General features: G+C 40.8%; 1 protein-coding gene across 1 annotated transcript in view; it reads right to left on the bottom strand.

Moving 5' to 3' along the window:
* Positions 1 to 1,512: 1,512 nt before the first annotated feature.
* The window catches only part of SUCLG2 (succinate-CoA ligase GDP-forming subunit beta), a 253,427-nt gene continuing 232,058 nt past the window's right edge, over positions 1,513 to 22,881 (bottom strand). Inside the window, exon 11 of the mRNA XM_019757202.3 lies at positions 1,513 to 2,609. Coding sequence (XP_019612761.2) covers positions 2,494 to 2,609 — 116 coding nt within the window. The 3' untranslated portion in view covers positions 1,513 to 2,493. The remainder of the gene's footprint in view (positions 2,610 to 22,881) is intronic.

A 22,881-nucleotide genomic window follows, 5' to 3' on the forward strand; every position in this document is an offset into this window, starting at 1 on the left:
ACAAGAACCAAATGGTGCACCCCCCCCTTTTTTTTCCTTAAACTTGAGTTGGGTTTTTGTCACTACAGGAGTCTGGATAAACATAATAGGTTAATCAACTCTAATAAGTGAACGTTGCTAAGTGGGAGGGTTAGGATTTAATAGCTTCTAAATCTGATGCTTGTTTTAGGAGACTGACATGGTAGAAGAGCACGTCCATTAAAATCTTGCATGCAAAGCAGTTCAGATAAAATGTGTGTGCTACTCTGCAAGTTTCTTGGACACTGAGTACAGTGTTTAGATAGTCACCTCATTTCATGGCTGATCTTGCTTAGAATAGAACCAAGTTTTAAAAAATATTGATCAGGTTTAAAGGAAAGTATTTTTCATATTTACATACAGAACAGGTGAGACAAAGGCCTAAAGAGGATGGTGGAAGATCAGAAATATAGTGTATGCTGGAGTAGGTAATATGCGGAGGCTTCAGATCCACTGCCAACACTGACTGCCCCTCCTTCTGCTCTGCCCTCAGTCAGCACAGCTGGGTACACACACACACACACAGTCGCACACACGCACGCACACACGCACGCACATACCACCAGCAATTCATTCTACAAACATTTTTGGACTCTATACTTGTGCCCAGCATCAGGGACAGCGTGTGAGCAATATAAACTCAGGCACTTAGAGCTGCCAAGAATAATAAAACAACTTAATCCTTACAACCACTTATTTGAAAAAATGAAATGGGGGTTGGCTATTTGCTTATTAACACTTTTACAAAATGACCCCATGAATAATTTCTTTATTCCCCCCTCCAAACTGGATTGATTAGGAGCATATATATACATATATATATACATATATATATGTGTGTGTGTGTGTGTGTGTGTGTATATATATATGTATATATGTGTATATATATATATATATATATATATATATATATATATATATACACACATATGTATAAAGTGATGTGAACACAGGCCTTTCCAAAGAGCAAAACATTCAAATATGCTGATTTTTGTCTAATTGACAAAATATGTATTTCTTTTAGCATACTAATTATTAAACTATCAAAAATCAAAACACTGAAAAAGACATTGCTGATATTTTCCATTCATTGCGTAACAATTAAAAAGGGCAGTAGATGATCTATTAAATGGTTTCTTTCTCCGTGGTAAATATGGATCTATAAAATGACTTTTGAACTTTTGCCCATATGTGAAATTTACGATAACAATATTAACAGGTTAAAAAAACAAACAAAAAATTGGGTCTGCTACACACTTGTATATTGAGAGGAAAATTGTTAACACTGGCAACTGAACCTCATTAAATGGAAGTTTATGTTTGTAGATTTCTTTTAGCATTATGCAGATTGAAGTCACATTTTAACCTGTTAGACAATCTATAACCCAAATTTTCTAATTTTGGAGATATGCCTAAGACACTAGGGGTTAGTGTCTTAGCAAAACAAAAATCGTTTAAGGAATAAAATTGATTAAAATGAGAGATACACAGATCTTAGAGCTTACAAAACAGGATTTTATTTAAATTTGTGTATAAATAAAAATTTACCAAAATATCAACATAAATGTAATTCAAATCCTTCACCCCAATGGACATTATGGAAAAAAAGCCACATTCTCTTAATTACATTTTTCCAGCTGGTAGAGTCTAGGGGGATAAAGGAGGGAAGAAAGGATACTGACACTCAAAACATAATTTAATATTCAGTGACGTTTCTTCTTGGAATGTCGTAAGTACAGAGATTTCAGTAAGAATCACCTTTCTGCAGTTTTCCCATTAAAATGAAATCTTCTACTCAAAAATCACAAATAAGGCTTCTGGATTTATTTTTCTGTGAGGTAAACAGTATATTCAGTATTAAGGCAAATGTAGAATACACGTATAGGATACTAGTGTGGACCTTTCAATCTAAAATATATTTTGGAATATTCATGGATTTTCCAAACGTGCTAGAATCAGAAACTTGTAAAACTATTGCAGTGTGTAACAACTATTTTTTTCAATGTCTTAGCTGCACCTTTTTGATAGCTCATCTGTTAAATGCAGTCTTGTCTGAGTTTTTTATGGCCTGTGATTTTTTTTTTTAAATTATTATACAGGATTTTATTACACAGGTTTACACCAAAATTGCTGTAAATGAATGACTGCCGGGTCTCAAATTCTATATATATGCACTGTTTGGCCACACAGACTGCTCTCCAAAATCACAATATCTACTGAGCAGGCTCACCATGGCAGAGAAGTGTGAGAACAGGGGCAGTGATTTAGTAAAGACTATCAGTGAAATCAGATTATTTAGGCTATCTAGATATCTTATTCAACAAGCTTCAGATTCAAGATTTTTCATACAATAGTTGTTGCTCATGTCCTCCCCATGTTTTCCCAGTGAGATAACCATTTCTTTCACAGTGAAGAGAGAACCATCCCTGTTATGGTGAAATGGACTTGTTCCTCCACGGGATGAGGACCAAGTCGTCACTTCTTGGCCACACTCGCCACGGCCTTCTTGGCTGCGTCCTCCAGGTCGACGGCGGAAGTAATTGGGAGGCCGCTGTTACTCAGTATGTCCTTGGCTTCGTGGACATTGGTTCCTACAAGAGGTGGATGAGGGACAGTTACTGAAACGAAACTGGAGGTGGTGCCCTAAGAAGTTTTGTAAAACCTGAAACCATAGGACGCTCGGTCTCACTAACACAATTACAACTCAGTTTCAGCTCTTTATGATATAGATCTGGCTATTTAGATGAATCCAGATGACAAATTTGTTTTTTTCCTCGTTTCACCTGAAACATCTGGTATTATAAAGATACTGCCTATATTTTTCTCTGGCATTTAAAAAAGTGGAAATAATAAGGTTCTCAGATGATTGTGAACAAAGAAAGATTAACACCCACTTGTTCAACAAGTTTGAAAAAGGAAAATCTTCTGAAATGGATTTATCCCTTGATTGAATAGTCTGAATATGGAATCTAAAGAAAAAGCTTTGTGTAAAAATGGAGCAAGAGAACGGTAAATTGGGACACTGGGATGGCATGAGACACTGGGAGTGACACATGGGGATGCATGTGTCCCTTTCCACCAGGAAATGAATTAAATATAGGTGCTAATCAATGTCATTGACAGGAAAGATTGTGACAAGATCTATATCAAGTAGTCCAGCTAGAAAAGATGAGAGATAGGACTTCTGAGAGACGAATTGACAATTTTTACTGATAAAAGCTGACATTTCTACTGATAATCCAGTCAAGTAGATTTAATGTGGTTTTGGCCCATACGAGAGTCATTTGTCTTGAAAAGAAGGGTTCAAGGCATGGCCTAACCTGAGATCTGAAGTTCAGACAATGTGCCCACCGATGGCCATGGAGACGATGACAATGTTCAACACGTCCATTTCTGCTTCCTCCTCATTCTACACAACATAAAGGGCAGAGGCCCTACAAACGCACACTGCAGCCTCCAGTGACATTCCCGGTGTATCTGAGTCATCTGCTGGCCAAGCCACCCCACCCAAAGGTTTGCGCCTGGGACTGTTTAACCCATGAACTACTTTTCTGTTCTTTCAGAGTGAACAAGGCCTTAGGAGAAATGTGATAAAATGTAAAGGTCTAATAAAATATCTCATCTTACATCATTTCCTGTGTTTTTATCTAGTTAGCAAGACAGAGCCTATTTATAAAGAAAGACCTTGAAGTATAGGCCTTGGGGGACCTAAGAGCAAATAAAAAGGAGGTGTAAGGTGAGCATGTTTCATACAAAAAGGCAAAGGAGGAGTTAAAGAGAACAGCTGGAATGGAACTGTGACACAGTGTTGCTTCTCAGGGGCCCTGCGTCCACCAGGCAGTGGCGCAGGGGACATGTAGCACTATGTCTCAGGCTCAGGGCTTACTTGCTGCTGCTTGGCACAGGAATCTGAGGAATGGCTCCCTGGCAAGCGACAACTCAAAAGGTAGGGACACTGTTAGCGGAAGTCCCCAGCCTCTTATGCTGGTTCTGCTATGGATGAGTTGTGTAGTGTTGAGCAAATCATTTAACTGCTTTGAGCCTCAACATCTTTATGTCCAGACATAACATTATGATCATCTTCCTTATGATTAATATTCATTAAGCAATTTCATATGCCAGACACAATGCTAAGTGACTTATACACAGCATATGAAATCTTTGCAATGACTGAATAGATAGGTCCTATTGCCCCGTTACACAGATGAGATAACTGAGGCACAAAGAGGTTAAATAGCTTTCCCATAATCACACAGGCTATAAGCGGCAGAGAGGGGACTTGAACCTTATTCTGTCTAATTACCTAGTCCTAAATGTTCTAAAGCTAAGCTGCTCTGTTGCCTTGTCTATAAAACGAGCAAATTAATGCTGATAGCACAGGTTGTGATGAGAAGCAAATGAAATAATACATGTGAAAGATTTTGTAAATGGCAAAGTCTGTTGCAGACCAGGACGGCTGCCCGCCAAAGACCTACGTTCCTCTTCTACAGGGGAGAGTGGAGGCGGCTACCCCCCAACCCCGAGTCTGCGTGTCCCAGGCCCCCTTGCATCTAGGTGCACTCATGTGACTGATTTTTGGCCATTGGAGTGCAAAGGGATATAAAGCAAACACCCATAAATTCTCCAGTGTGACTGACACTCCATACTCTCTGTTCTCTCTGTTCGCCTTCCGGAATGATGTGAGCCAGGAAAACCCTGGAAGACACGTTTTAGAAGATGGCAATGACTCCTGCAGCATGGACACTTGACTAACTCCGTAGAACAGAGTACCTCACTCACTCCCTCACTCACCCTCCTAGACTTTATATGAATGAGAAAAAAGCTTCTATTAAGTCTCTCATATGTCTTCATGCCTCTCTTGTTACAGAATTACCTTAATAATATATTGCTTTGAAAATGTGGTAGGCAGCTTCTAAAACAGTCAATCCTCACCTCCTGGTGTTCATGACCCAGTGTAATCCTATGCCCTACAGGGTGGGCTGGATCCAGCTACTCATGAATAAGAATGTAGCAAGAGTGATGGAATGTCACTTGTGGGACTAAGTTACAAAAGCCCATGGCCTCTGTCTTGCTCCCTCTGACTCCTCGTTTGTTGGCTCTGATGAGGCACACTGCCATGCTGTGGGCTGCCCGGTGGGAAGTCGAGGACGGAAAGAACTGGGGGCAGTTTTTGGCCAACAGCCAATGAGGAACTGTGGCCTCTGGTCCCACACCCCAAAGGAAATTGCAGCCTGCCAACAACCACGTGAGTGCACTTGGAAGCGACCCTACCCCAGTCAAGCCTTGACATGACCTTAGCCCAGGCCAACACCTTGACTGCAGCCTATGAGAGACCCTGGGCCAGGGGACCCAACCAAGCCACACCTGGTTTCCCCACCACAGAAACTGAGACAATGTTCCTTGTGTTAAGACCCTAGTTTTGGGGCAATTTGCTATACATTGGTACTTAACTAATGCAGATATAAAGATTTATTATTTCATTAATACAACCTCAATGCGAAGTCTGATTTATTTGGTAAAGTTTCAGCCAAGGTTCCAGAGATTAAAAAGCAGGACAGAGGATCAGATAGTGGCAGGTGTTAGATACCATGTTATTAAGGGATTCCCACATTAATCTGTAGGCAGGGCTTTCCTGGAGCAGCAGCACAGTGTAAAGCAAAAGCCCTGCCTGACACAGAAGCAAACCAGTGTTTGGACCAGAAGGTGATTAAAAAGTTAATATGTAAATTTTTATCTCCTTTAACACAGACACAGACTAGAATTTTTCTCTCCAACTGTCCCCCAATCTGCCAGGGAAGAAATCTAAGCTAAGATACAAAAGCTCTTCTCCCGCTTCCCTTTTTCCTCAGAGCTCCCTCTAACCTCAACACCCAAGACCTCCATGATCACCTCCCCGACTTTCCCCAGCTCCTGACTCTGCCTTTCCCTCGTGTGAGTCCTGCTCTGGGCACGATTCTGACCCGGGCCTGTCAAGCTCTCTGTGTAACTAGACTGATGCAGGAATTAGCAGGGCTACTTGTAGTGATAATAATAGTAAAAGCAATAACAGCAGCTATCATTTCGCACGAGTCACAGATTGTTCAGCGTTCTAAATATATTAGCTCATTTGTTCCTCAGTTGTAACCAGTGATAGCTACTATTATTATTCTTCCTTTTGCAAATGAGCAGACTGAGGCACAATTAAGTTAAAGGCTAAAGTCTAGGGAGCATGGCTAGTAATAGTTACGAAGCAGTCAATGAGCATTCAATGTGCTCTCTCACTGGTTTGAACAATTTCTGGAACTAATGTTTGAAATATCCATCTGAACCTTGAATAACTCCTTCTTATGATTTTGTAAATATATGTCATAATAATAATGTTGACAATAAAAAAATCTCTACGATTTTGTGGTTTATAAACTCTTCCCACATTACTTTATTTGACCCGCAAAATCACCTTGTGAATTTGGTGTCTATAAATCAGCTCTTCTTTTTTTTTTTTTCAGCCAGAAGCACTGAGGCTTAGTGATTGGCAGAAGTCAGTATCAAAATCCTTTGCCCTTCCCTCTCTATTTTGATTTTCTAGTGACTCTTGTTTGGCATTTAAACTCTGCATTGCAATGCATGAGATCACGTGACTCTCAAAGATGCTATAAATTACTTAACAGCAAAGATCAGGTACAATTAGGATTCTGCTTTTCCAAACTGCCCGGTGACTACACCTACCCTACCCACTGTCCCTGCTCGAAGCGGACCACCGGGTATTCTGTGCCCCGAGGCAGACATCGATTGTTCCCAAAACAATGACTGTATCTGATCCAAGGGCAGTTCAAATACAGACGATGGTCTGGCTTGCCCAAGTAGATTCCCTCTCTTGAGTATCTGAATGGTTGTGCCTGTGACATAGACAGTAGCAGCAGGAAAGGCCTCGGCAGTCCCAGGTACGCGAGGAAGGCCATGCACATGCGCAGAGCAGTCAGTGCCGCACAGACGCCCTAGGGGCACCTGGCTCAGATCCTTCTCCTGCCTGAGGCAGGCTTTACTGTGGCTCTGCCCATTCTGAGAACTGTTTATTCAGTTTCACCTGTTCCCCTCTAAGTGTATCGATGAAATAAGCTCTTGACCTTTTTTTTTTATATATATATAAATGGGTGTCTCTTCCTTGCAACCAACTAGCCTAACTAACTCAATTCCTTAGTGAATACCCTCTTCAGCACCCTACATAGCACCTGGTATTTCCAAAGGGGAAACATTACTGATTTTGAAATCTGTGAACCCGCAGCCAGGCTGGGCCTTTGGCCTTGCTGTGTCCTCCTCCTGGAGCTGTGGCCCTCTCTCTACCTGGCAGACATGCACCCTTCACGAGCTATCTCTTTAGATGGCCTTTGTTGGGGAAGCCTTCTCTTCTCCACCTGGCAATCCTGGAAGCAGAGCCGGGGATTGTAAAATGAACTTCCAGAGTACCTCGCACCTCTGGAGTCGTGGTACTATTGGGGTTGCTTACTGACGTTCCTCTCATTCCCACTACACAGAAGCCCACTACATGAGGGCTGCTTTTGTCAGGTCTGCTAAGCAGGATATCCCCGGGCTTAGCACAGGACCGTTCACAAAGGATGTACGTGTTGGACTGAAGAACCCTGGATGGGTTTATACACATGCTTAGGGAGGTGAGGTGTGGGTGGGTACTTTTCTGATCGCCCCCCTTTTTGTTAGGTTTGAAATAGAAACTCCAAACGGCCTGAGGAAAAATAAGGAAGGATTGTTCCTGAGCTTTCTTGGGGTACTCCAGGGGCTTTTGTAGGGGCCTCTTTCTCTGGACAAAGCTGTGTAGAAGCTGACTGTGCTCAGTCCCCTGAGTGAGGACTCAAGCTGCTGCCAGGCCTCTGTCCAGAAGCTCCTCACGCCCCAGGCAACTGAGGCCGAGCTCAAGGTCAACAAACAGTGGGAAGGGCCAGGATACAGAGGGGTTGAGCAGCTCTCCAGCAAAACAGTACCCTTCTCTCCTTCCAGCTGCTTCTGCACGGCAATATCAAAATGCCTAATTGCTTCTTAATTTCAGGATCCACTAAAGTGAATTTTAATTATACTTGCAGTTACACTTTAATTACAGCCTTAATTATTAAACATATACTAAGCATACTCTGAACCAAGCAGTTTTGGAAGGAATCTTCATGTTGAAATATAAAGCTCAGGCATAGGGCGATGAGGAGAAATGGATCAGCTGCAAATCTGTTACACAAGGGGGAGGGGTGGCGGTATTCAGAAACAAGTGAGGGACAGAGACACAGAGACACATGGAGGGAGAGCAAGAAAGAAATGGAGGCAGAGGGCAAGACAGTAGAATTGAAAAGAGATATAGACACACACACACACACACACACACACACACACACACACGAAATACAGTGGTATAAGGGGAAAGAGACAGAAAAGAGAAACAAATACTGTGTTTCCCCGAAAATAAGACTGGGTCTTATATTCATTTTTCTCCAAAAGACGCATTCGGGCTTATGTTCAGGGAATGTCATCCTGAAAAATCATGTGAGGGCTTATTTTCCGGTCAGGTCTTATTTTCAGGGAAACACGGTAAGAGGCAGAACGATAAAAGGGGTAGAATAGAGATTTTGACAGACAAGAGAATAAGAGAGGGGGAGAGGTAGAGGAAGGGGTAGAAGAAGAGGAGAGGAGGAAGAGAGAGAGATAGGTGCCAGAGACACATGAAAAGGAGAGACATGAGGAATAACCCAGAGAGGGACAGACACATGAAAAGAAAGAGACAGAGATAGACAAAAAAGTCAAACAGAGATGCGGAAAAACGTGAGCCTGCCAAGTTCCGTCTGCACTAGCCCTGACTGTGACCCTGTCACATCTCCTCCGAGCACCCTCCCCGGCTTCTCCCTGGACGGCATGGCTATGGACAGGCCAGAGAGAAGCAACGAAGGGCAGGCTCTGCTGCCCAGGGGCCCTGCTTCCAAGTTCCGGTTGAGTAAGCAGCTGGAAGGGCAAGTGGGAACATACAGAGAAGAGGGTTAAAAAGAAAAACAGCATCCACTGAAACAAGGTCACTGGAAAAGAAAAGGGGAACAAAAGAACCCTTGGGCAAATGCTGGCTAGTTTGTGAATTCCTTTCATTAAGGATACTCTTTGAGTATTTGAGGTTAGTATCTTTTTGATTAATCAAGTAGCTGAGTCTGCTCCCCAGCCCCTTCCCTGCTTTTATTTCTAAATAGAAACCATCACAGTTGCTTTAAACTCTGACACAAAATTAAGAGTTCCAAAGCGTTTATGCCTGTATACCCAATTACAAAGGAAATTGATCTCTTTCCTACATTTAATAGTGCTGCTGCCATGTTCTAATATTTATTAAATGCGGCGTTGCTTTTTAATGAGGCTGTAGGACATCACTTTTAATAACCACCTCTACAGATAACTGATCAACTCAGGCTGGTCGAACTTCAGGCGCTTCTTAGTATCTGCTTGTCGAAAGCCACTCAGCTAAATGGTATCTACTCACCGCGTGCCTTAAAATGGCAACACAGAGAGAATCAAGGGGTATGATTTTTGAATGAAATCTTGCTTTACTGGTAGATAGCATTATAGAAAAGAAGAATTATTACAATTTTTAAAATTCTCCATTTCTGCCTGTTTTACCACTGACTTCTTGCCACTGGGTGGAGTGAGAGAGCTATAAGCAGAGATGCAAGGTTAATTTATCAAATTTGGTCTTTGCTTTCATTACAAGGGAGAGAAGATAAGGGTAGTGGACACAAATTACAGGGTTTGGTTCAAAAGGTTTAGTCCCACTCACCCAACTAGGACAGCTTTTTATAACAGGACTGTGAAGAAAACCACTCTGGAAGTGTGTAGAAGCTGTCTTTTAAAAATTACTTTAATAGGAACTCTTTTTTTTTTTTTAAAGAATACAATAGGTAGCACTTATTGAATACATACTAGATGCAATGAATTTTTGTTGGATACATGAGTGAAGGGGCTCACAAATATTATATCACTTTAATCTTTCTAGCAACATTTAAAAGTTGGTATCATTTTTATCCCCATTTTACAGATGAAGCAACCGAGGCACTGGGAGGCTTAGGAACTTGCCCAATGTCCCTCAGCAAATCAGAGGCTGAGCCAGGACTGGACCCCAGGTCTGTCTGACTGCAAAGCCATATGACAACCATGCAGCCTGGATTTTAGTCCTGGAGAAAATCCTAGGAAGCCTTTAAGATAAGTCTGTTGTTTTTATTCGAGGAAACTGAGGCCCAGAGATGACGGATGATTTGCTGAGGCCAAACAACCAGTTAACCATGACAGGCCTGACTCTCAGTCTGGTGTTGTAAGTCAGGGCTGGCAAACTATGACCAGCAGGCCAGATGAAGCCCGCGGCCTCTTTTTGTACCTATGAGCTAAGAATAATTTTTACATTTTTAAATAGTTGGAAAAAAATCAGAAGAATAATATTTTGTGATACATAAAAATTACATGAAATTCAAATTTCAGTGTCCATAAATAAAGTTTTGGTGGAATACAGCCAAATAGATTTTTTTACAGTATCCATGGCTGCTTTTGTGCTATAATGGCAGAGCTGAGTAGGTGTGACAGAGATGGCATGGCCCATAAATCCTAAAATATTTCCACCTCTGCTGTAAGTAATCAAGTGTTTTGTTTATTTGTTTGTTTTTCCCGAGACAGGGGAGGTCAGTGCAAGCAAACCAAATTCTATAAAGCAGAAGATTCCTGCTAAAATGTCCACTGTCACTGTGCCCTCCCTCCTCCTTCATATTCTCCTTTCAAGTGACAATCAGATAGAGGGGGTCCATTTTCTGGTGACACGTAAATTTAGACAACTGATCACATCTCCTTTGTCTTGTTATTGTACTGTCAGAAGTAGAGTAATTCATTGAGGATCAGAGGTAAAACTCTTGGGGTGTCAGCAGCCCATGCTGTTCCAGACCATGTGTGTCTTGTACTTGACACCTTACCTGGCTCACAGCAGCAGCCCACAGCATCCAGGGTCACTCAGTTACGCACAAAAGCTCAGATAATAATGACGGCTAGCAGGTATTAAGCTCGGGATCATTCTAGCTGATTTTAAACCTCACCTGCTCCTACGACAACCCTCTGAGGCACTGATATTTTTATTCGCATTTCACAGATGAGGAAGCTGAGATTTTAAACCTGGCTGTAACTGACCAGGTAAGTGGTCTAGACAAGGTACTGCAGTTGGATGAGTACCGTATCAAAATTCTGAGCATCCTCACATTTTATAAAAATTAGAGATGATACAAGATGCCCGTGGAGCTCTCTCCTATGCACACCTTTTCCTGGATGATTTTTTCTCCCCAGGTAAAAAGAAACTGCTGCCCAGGGTGTGAGCGTGATGGTTATTCTTATGGTGACAGCAGAAGTCACCAGCTTCAGCGGCAGGAAGCCGATCACCAGGTATTTCTTGGCGGCATTTCAGAGGATGGTGTGCCAGTGCTTATGCTCACACTGATGAGGCTCAGGACCGGGCCTCACATGGATTCAGTGAGGGCTTACGGCAGGTGCTACCTCTCAAGAAAGCCACATGTATATGAAGGTAAACCAAAGGCACGGAGCCCTAATGTTAAATCAGAATGGAACGACCCCTCTGGCAAACAAGGACACTGCACAATTCTGTAGCTGCTAAGGGACAGGAAGAATTTTTTCGAGAAGGAATAGTTCTATATGCCACAACATCTCATGTGTACTTTGCCTTCCTGAGTCCACCTCGTGGCTTTCAGTCCACATAGACTGTAATTTGTGAGCGATTTCAGGAGTTCTCATTTGTCTGGAATGCTGGCTTTGGAACCCCATCGCTGCCTAAGAAGTGACATCACTGCATCACTGAGCATGATTCTGTACTTATGTGGGGGAAATGACTGAATGGACTTCACTACTAAAAGTTTGTGAGAAGAAGGTAGATTCTGAGAGGTTAGTGTGGCCTGCCAAAACCTTCCTTTACTCTTATGAAATATTTCAGAGCTGAGGATAGGGAGTTTCCAGAAGTCTAGGTCTCACGACTTGCCTCTTTTCTACATCAAGGTGCAAATTATGTCCCACTGTCTGGAACAAAAAAAGTTACTGTGGCACAGCCACGCCCACTCCTTTGTGTATTGTCTACGCAGCTTCTGCACGACAAAGTCAGACCTGAGTTATTCTAGCAGAAAACAAGGTCTACAAAGCCTAAAATCTAGCCCTGTAGGGAAAACGTTTGCAGACCTTTGCTTTACACAATCCAAAGTTTTCACCCCATGACTGCAGGGATAAGAATCCAGCTTTATTTAGTGCTTCCCTAGCTTGCAGCCCCCACTTCCTACTTCTGATACAGCGGGCGACTGCACTTCTAGGGGAGAAAATTCTCCTAAGCTCTCTTTAAATTAACAGTGGCCACTCCGTGGCTCAGGTGCCCCACTCTCCTTTCCCGCATCCGTGGCAGACGATCATGAACACAGAACTCTTTTCCGGAGAGCTTGGAAACAGCATTAGAATCTTTCTTGGCAGCCAAGGTCAATAGATTGAAGGTGGTGTGAGATGAAAGCTATTTGTCCTCCCTGTTCTAGAACATTGTCATGGAGTCTTTCTGCTTCCATAGCTCTGCCTCTCGAAAGCCTCAAGGCAGCCTCTTTGGGAGGGTCATCTTAACAGGAAGGACAACCTGTCACCTGTAAAACAGCCCAGAAGGAATCAACCTGTGCGTCAATTCACTGAGAGCAATGTGCTCTCTCTCAATGTGATCAGATATGACTTTCAAGTATTACATAAGGAAACTTAGGCATGAAGAAATGAACTGACTGATCACCCTGAAAACACCCAGGAGCAGACGCTAGTGTTGTGAGTTATCAGCGGGACTCGGGATACGCCAGTCCCCATGCCTGCCGTGCTCTAAACTCCTCCTTATGAAAGTGCTCCACGCAGAGCTTCTGCTCAGGGAAACACTTCAGGCTCTTGGTTTTTAAAGGATGACCACCGCCTAGACTGGGGTGGGCACCTGACCCACAGGCAGCCCCCTCCTAGGGCAGACTAATGACCTGCGATGTGCATTGGGGGTGTCTCCTTCCGTGCAGAGGGGCTCATACACAGCCCTCCTAGCCTCTTCTTGGACCAGCACTGGCGCCTGGTGGTGGTAGAGACCTACCTGACGGGAATGTTTGAAAGGAGAAACTGGTAGGTGCAGCTCAGCCCCTTCCTCTGCCCTTCCTATTGTGGATATGGCTCAAAGTGAGCCCAGGTCATTCTTTATCCCTCAGCGGTCTGCCCTGGCGCTGGGAGCTGCCCAGGTCCCGTAGCACCAGCAACCTGGTGTGCAAAGCTACCTAATCCTGGTGTCCCAAGTAAGGAAACCATCTGTCGATTCACAATAAGGTGTATCATTCAACTTGTTCTTTACCAGTAATGAAAGTGATATTTCAGTCTCCTTAGTCCTTTATCTTACTTCTCAGCAGGATCAAAACCCAGATGGGGAAGAAGCTGTTGGGTCCCCTCAAGACCCCAGGAGCATGGCCTGGTTGGAAGCTCTGTAGACAATAGTAGTGATGGTTATTAGTCATTAGTTAAGCTTAATAGACTGACAACCTGTGGGGTCTGGACTTCTAGGAAACACAGAAAGATCAGACTGGTCTTAATGAGTGGCCAAGGAGGTAGAGGCACCAAGAAAGAAAAAGATGGAATGAGTCAGAGTAGGGGGCTTTCCAGGTGTAAGTCCATTAAAGCCCTACAATAAACAACCCTTTCATTAAGGTGGTAGGAGAATCTGAAGTCTCTGAAGTCATTACATACACACACACACACACACACACAAAAAAAAAAAAAAAAGAAGAAGAAGAAGAAGAAGGAAAAGAAAAGAAAGCTGCATAATGCAGAGGCCATCTTTCTTCCTTCTTCCTTAAAGGAGCCCTAGTCCTATCATTACAATGGCAACTTTCATAGGTACATTAGAAGGCTTTACTTTGTGTAAGGGAGCAGATGTCCAACCTGGTATAAATTTCAGTTACTCACATATTGAGGGGTAAAACGAAAACTCAAAGTGCCAAATGTAATAGATAATTTGTCTGGAAACTTAAATATTAGACTTAAAAAACCTTTAACTAATTTAACTAATACTTTAGGTTAGGTCCTGTGAAACCTGGTCTGATTTTTAAGTATGGCAAAGTTTAAGCACTCAGGAGTGTTTATGGATGGAGACAATGGGAGGATTTAAGGCCTGATGACAGAACAGGATTGGCTCCAGTGTCTCACTTGGTTTTATCTGGTGATGATGAGCTAAACACTAGGAGGATACACAGGGAGAAGATGCCAGTGACTAAAGGGAGGAGAGGTGATAGCTGTTGGCTTGAAGTGAAATCCAGTGAGCTTCCTTACTCCGAATGCCAATAAGGATGCACCCACCGGGGACAGCGAAGGAGGGAGGGAGGAGATGAAGAGAGGTATGTGGGCACTAGTGATGCAGAGAGCAAGGTGAGGGGCGGGGTATACAGAACATGGGGACTGGGAGAACGGGAACAGAAAGAAGAACGAGAATCAAACAAGGAAAAGAGATGCGCCCTGACAGAGAACATCTGACCTCTCCTCCAGGAGCCATGTTTCCAATGACAGAAGCAACAGGGCTGGAGGGAAGGGAAAGATGGGCTCAGAGAGGCTGGGGGTGGAGCAAAGACTGAGAAAGGAAGAGAAGATGAAAACTCTGTGAGCTGGGAAATGTGCAGAGGCCAGGGGACACGAACAGACAGAGAGCCAGACGCCTGGCCAGCAGGGCATCTGCACTCACCCGGCCCAGGATCATACCCCGGCTAAGCCAGGCCCCTTATTTTCTGTTGACTTTGGGTGTAAGCAGCAGACCTAGGGCTCCAACACTCTGAATGAAAACTTTTTCAAGCTAGTCAGCCAGAGCCATCTGGCAAGGTTTTGATGGAAAACTGACTCCTTCTCTGGTCTCACACCCTAGCATAACTGAATGGATGGCAGCCACATTTATGGACATGGCTAAGAGCTGTCGCTGTGTCTTAACACTTTCATACTTGAGATTTCTTTTCCCCTTTTGCAGACCAAAGTATCACGTATCAATTTTACTGTGTCCATGTTAATGAAGACACTTGCGTTGCATTCCTGTGGCTATGGCTCTAATTTGTCAGTATTTCAGAGGGCAAAGATGAGGAAGTGTCCACAGAGAAGAGGTGTTGGTCCCTTGGTCAAGAAAGCCAAGAAACAGAATACAACGTTTGTGACTTAGAGACGTTTACACTGTCAACAACTTTAGAGAGAATTTAGGGAACATTAGAGAGATTGGTAAGGATAAGAAGGGGGACAAGAAGAGACTCTTGCTTCTGAAGATACTTGGTAAAAGAGAATCGAAATGTTTATGTTGCTGAAACAAACCTCCTGGTATTGGGTAGAAAAATCAAATTGAGAAGATTTGGCTAAGAGATCCAATCTACAAATTATCTTGGCTCATTATTATTTCTTTATGAGCTTAACTTGTAATCATAATGAGCACCTGAGAGAAAAGCGAATTCCTCTTTAGGCATATCTGACACATAGAAGATTACTGCAGATTAAAATGAGACAATGACAAGGAAAAATGAATTCTGAAAAAGAGAAGTTCTCCGATCTACAACTATAAAACCGCCCACAAGATCCAAAGCTTTGTCTAAAACACATTCACACGTTGAACACACAAAGCTGTCAATAAATGTCTGTGCATTTCTCAATAGTATTAGGGGTTGAGGTGAATTGACCATCAAGGTAATTTTTGTATACATTTCCAAAAGAAAGAAAAAAAATCCCAACTCATTCCAGATTGTTTGTTCTTTATTCGTAACAGTAACAACTGTCTACAAAAGCTAAGCTCCCCACCAAAATGTGGTTGTTCGATTTACCCAGGAGTCTTTTAAATAAAAATAATCCTGTGTCTCAGCTGGTGAGCTCTATTCTGATAAGGCAAGTAAATACATGTAATTATAAAGTTACCATTTTCAAAGAGGAGAGTAATCCTTTCCTTATCTACTGGTAAAACAGCCTGTAATTATTAGACAGCTGAGAACAAAGATTTGTCCACAAAATCCCACTAAATCAAGCCTGATTTGATTAAAACTTTCCTCATCAGGACATTCCTAATACACTATTTGTGGCAACAGTCTGTAAAGTGTGGGCCACAAATTGGTGAGACTTATGGCAAGGATGCCTGGTTTTCCAAATGGCCACACAACAATGAAGAGAGGCTACCTTCTTTATTTAAGACATATATACTACTAGTAAAACATTATCTGATACCAAAAACCTGGTAAGGATAACACACACAAAAAAGAAAATTACAGACCAATATCTCTGATGAACACAGATGCAAAAATCCTAAACAAAATTCTAGCAAATTGAATATAACAATGCATAAAAAGATTATACATCATGATCAAGTGGGGTTCACCCCAAAGGGCACAAGGATGGGTCAACATATGCAAATCGATCAATGTGATACACCACATAAAATAAAGGACAAAAGTCATATGATTATATCAACAGATGAAGAAAAAGCATTTGACAAGATACAACATCCATTTATGATTAAAACACTTAATAAAATGGGTATAGAAGGAAAATACCTTAACATAATGAAGGCCATACATGACAAACCCTCAGCTAATATGTTAATTAATGGTGAAAAACTGAACCTTTCGCTTTATGTTCAGGAACACGACAGGGCTGTCCCCTATCACCACTGTTATTCAACATAGTATTGGAAGTCCTTGCCAGAGCAACCAGGCAAGAGAAAGAAATAAAAGGCATCCAAATTGGGAATGAAGAAGTTCAGTTGTCACTCTTTGCAGATGACATGATTCTTTATACAGAAAACCCTAAAGACTCTACCAAAAAGCTATTAGAAACAATCAACGAATACAATAAAATTGCTGGCTACAAAATCAATATACAAAAATCCATTGCTTTCCTATATACTAACAATGAAATTTCAGAAAAAGAAATGAAAAAAAAATTCCTTTTGCAATTGCAACAAAAAGAATAAAATACCTAGGAATAAACTTAACCAAGGATGTGAAAGACCTATACACTGAAAACTATAAGACATTTTTAAAAGAAATTGAAGAAGACACAAAGAAATGGAAAGACATTCCATGTTCATGGACTGGAAGAATCAACATAGTTAAAATTGCCATATTACCCAAAGCAATATACAGATTTAATGCAATTTCCATCAAAATCCCAATGGCATTTTTTAAAGAAATAGAACCAAAAAATCATCAGATTTGTATGGAATCACAAAAGACCCCAAATAGCCCAAAGCAATCCTGAGAAAAAAGAACAAGGCTGGAGGTATCACACTCCCTGATTTCAGCTTGTACTACACAGCAATAATAATCAAAACAGCTTGGTATTGGCAGAAAAACAGACATACAGATCAATGGAATAGAATTGAAAACCCAGAAATAAAACCACATAAATATGGACAGATAGGAAGCCAAAAACACACAATGGAAGAAAGAAATCCTCTTCAATACATGGTCCTGGGAAACTTTAAAAAGCCATGTGCAAAAGAATGAAACTAGACTGACACCATATACCAAAATTAACTCAAAATAGATAAAAAACCTAAATGGTAAGAACTGAAACAATAAACTGCATAGAAGAAAGCAGAGGTATTAAACTTATGGACCTTGGGTTCAAACAGGATTTTATGAATTTGACCTCAAAGGCAAGGGAAGTAAAAGCTAAATTAAGTAAATGGGACTATATCAAACTAAAAAGCTTCTGCACAGCAAAAGGAACCATTGACAAAATAGAGGCAACAAACCCAATGGGAGAAGATATTTGCAAACAATGCTTCCGATAAGGGGCTAATATACAAAATATATAAGGAACTCATACAACTCAACAAGAAAAAGACAAACAATCCAATTAAAAAATGGGCAGAGGACATGAACAGAATCTTCTTCCAAGAAGACATACAAACGGCCAATAGATATATGAAAAAATGCTCACTAGCTATTAGGGAAATGCAAATAAAAACCACAATGAGCTATCACTTGTTAGAATGGCTATCATTAACAAGACAAATAATAACCAGTCTGTGGAGAAAAAGGAGGCCTCATATACTGTTGGTAGGAATGTAAATTGGTACAGCTGCTATGGAAAACAGTATGGAGGTTCCTCAACAAATTAAAAAATAGAATTACCATATGACTCAGCAATCTGTCTCTTGGGTATCTACCCCCAAAATTTGAAAACATTTACCTGTACAGATATATGTAGTCTGATATTCATTGCAGCATTATTTATGGTGGCCAAGACATGGAAACAACCAAAGTACCCTTCGATAGATGATTGGATAAAGAAGATGCGGTAAATATACACAATGGAATACTATTTTGCCATAAGAAAAGATGAAATAGTGCCATTTGCAACAACATGGATGGATCTTGAGATTATTATGCTAAGCGAAATAAATCATATAGAAAAAGTTGAGAACCATATGATTTCACTGATTTGTGGGATATAAAACTGAAAGCAACAAAGGAACAAGACAAACAAAGAAACAAAAACTCATAGACACAGACAATAGTTTAGTGGTTACCAGAGGGTGAGGGGTCAGGGGGTTGGTTGAAGAGGGCAAAGGGGCTCAAATATATGGTGATGGAAAGAGAACTGACTCTGGGTGGCGAGCACACAATGTGATATATGGATGATGTATTATAGAATTGTATACTTAAAACCTATTTAATTTTACTGACCATTGTCACCCAATGAATTTAATTAAAAAACAGATGATCAGGCTTTGAAATGTCTGTTATTTTGGTCATTAAAAAATCTCACATTTGTTTAGACTATATATATAGCCTAATATGGCATTTTTTAAAGAAATAGAACAAAAAATCGTCAGATTTGTATGGAATCACAAAAAACCCCAAATAGCCCAAAGCAATCCTGAGAAAAAAGAACAAGGCTGGAGGTATCACACTCCCTGACTTCAGCTTGTAATACAGAGCAACAATAATCAAAACAGCTTGGTATTGGCAGAAAAACAGACATACAGACCAATGGAATAGAATTGAGAACCCAGAAATAAACCCACATAAATATGGACAGATAATTTTCAACAAAGAAGCCAAAAACATACAATGGAAGAAAGAAATCCTGTGTCAGAATATCTGAAACTTAGAAAGCAGTCAACAAATGTTAGCAATACTAACTATTTATTATTGCAATTCAGACTCTAGTAAAAATTTTCTAGCACCCTTAGTTTTTATGTGTCAGTCAGCTTTATCCTGAATGTTGGGGTGATAGACACCTTTCTCACCTCACTTTCAATAGCGAGACAATGATGTGTATTCTGGAAATGGAAACCAATTTTAATATTAAAATGATTAAAGACCATGGAGAAATTCATCAGCTAAGACAGAAAGTATAGTGCTATGTGAAGTTAATAGAAACTACCACTAGAATTGTCCAAAATGTTCCTGCCCCTTTGTCTTTCTCTGTCATCAAAGGCAATGGAGAATGGCTCTGTTTAGAAAAACAGAAGGAAGCAAATCATACTCTAAGGTTGGATAAAATATAACTGAATGCAGAGAGATTTGTGGGAGGAGCAGAATTTATGTTCCAACCCAGAGGAAAGCAAATGAAAAATTTAGAGTGAGTACAAGAGAAATTCCTCAAAGGCCCCTGTAGTTAGCAACTGTTTTTCCCATTGGAAGCATTAAGAACCAGATTGTCTGTGACAGGAGATTTTTGGTTTTGGTTGGCTTCTTACTTTAACTGAGCGGTACTGCAGGGCAACAATTTCCAATGCAGCAAGTCCTGAGCGTGGCTTACCGGGGGACTTCAAATTGGGGGTGACATGCACTTGTCTATCATAACTCTCCTTGGATCATCCCCTGTATTCCCATATCTCTACCTCCACATGCATTCCATCTGATATTACAGCTTCACCTCAAACTAAGGATGACTGTACCCTAATACTCTCCCATTCTCTCTGTATAGTCCCCACTTCTGACTTTCCCACATCCATCAACTATGACATCCTTCTCCTGCCCATTAGATTTAAAACCCTAGCACCCTCCTTTTCTCACAACTACTCTTTTCTGCTCTGGCTTCTACTCCACTGTTACTTCTTATATGACAGTCCTGCCCGGGTTTTAGATCTAATGTCATAGACTCTGGCTAATAACTTGAGTTTCCCACTCTGTTCTTTCAGCCACAGTGTGTTGCTGCAGTCATTGCTCTCTCCAGGACAACCTTCTGGTCTACGCAGATCCTGTGTTTGTCCATCACTGCTAGGATCCCAGTACCGACTCCAAGTTTGAAACCACATTCCCTCCTTCTTTCTTTCCATGATTCAAATCTTACTTATTTCCATTTTTAACTTAGAAATTCTCCTTTTATAATATTTCTTTGCTAACTCACATCTGTAAATGCACTATAACTAGAGTAGTCAATACTGAGTAAGCTTAAAAGAGGGGTATGCTGATGACAGTGGGCACTACAAAAGGCGCTCAGCTTGAGGGATAAAAGCTTCCTGGCAGTCCACGTTCCCTTAGCATTAAGAGCACAGGCCTGGTTTTCTTTAGTTCCTTTTACAGGGCCTTTATAGGTAACACTATCTCCAGTTTTCTACAATTTGTTATCTATGATTAGTGCCAAGAGTAGAGCTGGAGCAGAATTCTTCCTCTTTTTCTTGTTTATTATGTAGGACCAACACAATTTGGGGATAGGTCGTAACCTTGGTTACATAACCTTGGGGCTGCTGGTTTCCCGGAAATTGCATATCGGTATTAGTGAGGGTCCTTGGTACAACTATGCTGAGTGCGAAAGCTGTATCTATCTAAGGACATTTATTACACAAGATGCTCATTCCCACAAAAGGATGAAAAGAATACCAGCTAGTACTCCAGAAATGTCAAAAGTGCTCCTGCTTTTCCTCTCTTGATAAATGTCTTAGGTGCTTATTATAGGATAGGGGCTATTATGGTGAGAGTAGTGGCAAAGAACATCACCATGGATAAATTTAGCCTACATAAATTTGGGGGACAGTATCCTTTTTGGGCTCATCTACAGCCATCACATTCAATTCCCCACAATATAGTGGACATTGTGAGCTATCAATATTTCTGAAGATTCCACAAGTCACGCTGGTGGCTCTCTGGGAAGCCCCGATGGCCATTGCTACTAAGATAGAAGCAGATTCTAGTAGGGCAAACACTTCTTAACAATTTACATATATATTATCTTGCATTGTTAAATTTTCTTTCTTTCTTTTTGTTTTATTTCCCAAGTTCTCCAGTACTGGGGATCATTTCTTACATTTCTATACATCCTCTTTAATACCTGAAGCTCAATAACCTGCACATAGTATTTACCATATTAATTAGCTAATTAAAACCCACAGGCATATACGCTGGAAGTGCATTAATGGAAAAGATGCAAATCTGATTGCCTAACAAACTTAGAAATTTCAAAGCTTCTTCCTAGTAGCTCATATAGACCTCTGATACAGTCATTGATGATTAGTACGGAAGATAATCTTGGATGTGGTATTTTGCATATTTCAGCATGTTTATCATCCAGATACCTATTATAGGGATATGTTAAATGAGAGGGATCATTTAATACTTCTGGAACACTAAACACAGTGTGAACAGAAGAGAAGTTCTCCTTTTAATCTTTTGGGAAAAAATAAAAGTGGGATAACTTTCTTTTCTAGGAATGTACTAAAAGCTAGTAATTATGGATAGTAATTATGGACCTCTGCTGACAACACAGGTACAGGGAGGATCAGAGGACAGAATGAGTGCACGACAGCATGCACTAATCTAGTAATTTCCAAGTGACAGATACTAATAGGATTTGCTTATGGAGACCTGCTCGCTTTGAAGAACACAGAAAAGCTGACTTTTAGAATCTGAGGGTCACCGGTCACTTAGACCTTGAAAACAGTTTGATATCAACATTTTAATCAGAATAATACTTACACTGATGAACCCATTACCTCCTTGATCAATTTTGTTTTCATTGCTGCCTTGCCAATCATTTTAATTTTTTATAAATTATTCTTTTGGAATCAACTATGGTATGTTGCATTTACATTTTTTAAAAAAGATTTTAATTCATTCAGATGTTTTAATGTCCATACTAAACTTTGCCAACTTCTACTTTTTTTTTAATGTGACTTCACTGATATGTGGTATATAAAACTGATAACAACAAAAGAACAAGACAAACAAATGAAGAAATAAAAACTCATAGACATAGACAATAGTTTAGGGGTTACCAGAGAGTAAAGGGGTCGGGGGGGTTCTAGAAGAGGGTAAACGTGATCAAATATATGGTGATGGAAGGAGAACTGACTCTGGGTGGTGAACACACAATGTGAGATATAGATAATATATTGCAGAATTGTACACTTGAAATCTATGTAACTTTACTAACAATCGTCACCCCAGTAAACTTTAATTAAAACAAAAACAAAAAACTTCTACTAGTTTCATTTTTCTTTTGCTATCATTATTTCTATCAAGTCCATAGGGTCCTGATCTAAGTTTGTGAGATAGTCTTAGTGAGAGAAGAAAGAGACATGAAGAAAGAAGCAAACAGAGAAAAACAGGCTGCAGCTGTTGTGGAGTCTTGACCCCAAAGGACAGGAATACATAGCAGGGACAAAATATCTCTGGACTTTATCTTCAGAAGAATGTCTTTAGGGAATTAAGGCACCAGCATGGAACTTGGAGAAACTGAGCTGTCCCAAGAATGATGCTGTAGAAATCTACTCAAGGGGGCTGCTTGATCATTGTAATCTGAATTTTTTAATGATGTCGATAGGCCTGTTGCGTAGCTCTTATATTAAAGTGTCTGTTTCTG

The sequence above is a fragment of the Rhinolophus sinicus genome, chromosome 5 (genome assembly GCF_057876585.1).
Source record: "Rhinolophus sinicus isolate RSI-liver-muscle chromosome 5, RSI-T2T, whole genome shotgun sequence".
Taxonomy (NCBI): Eukaryota; Metazoa; Chordata; class Mammalia; order Chiroptera; family Rhinolophidae; genus Rhinolophus; species Rhinolophus sinicus.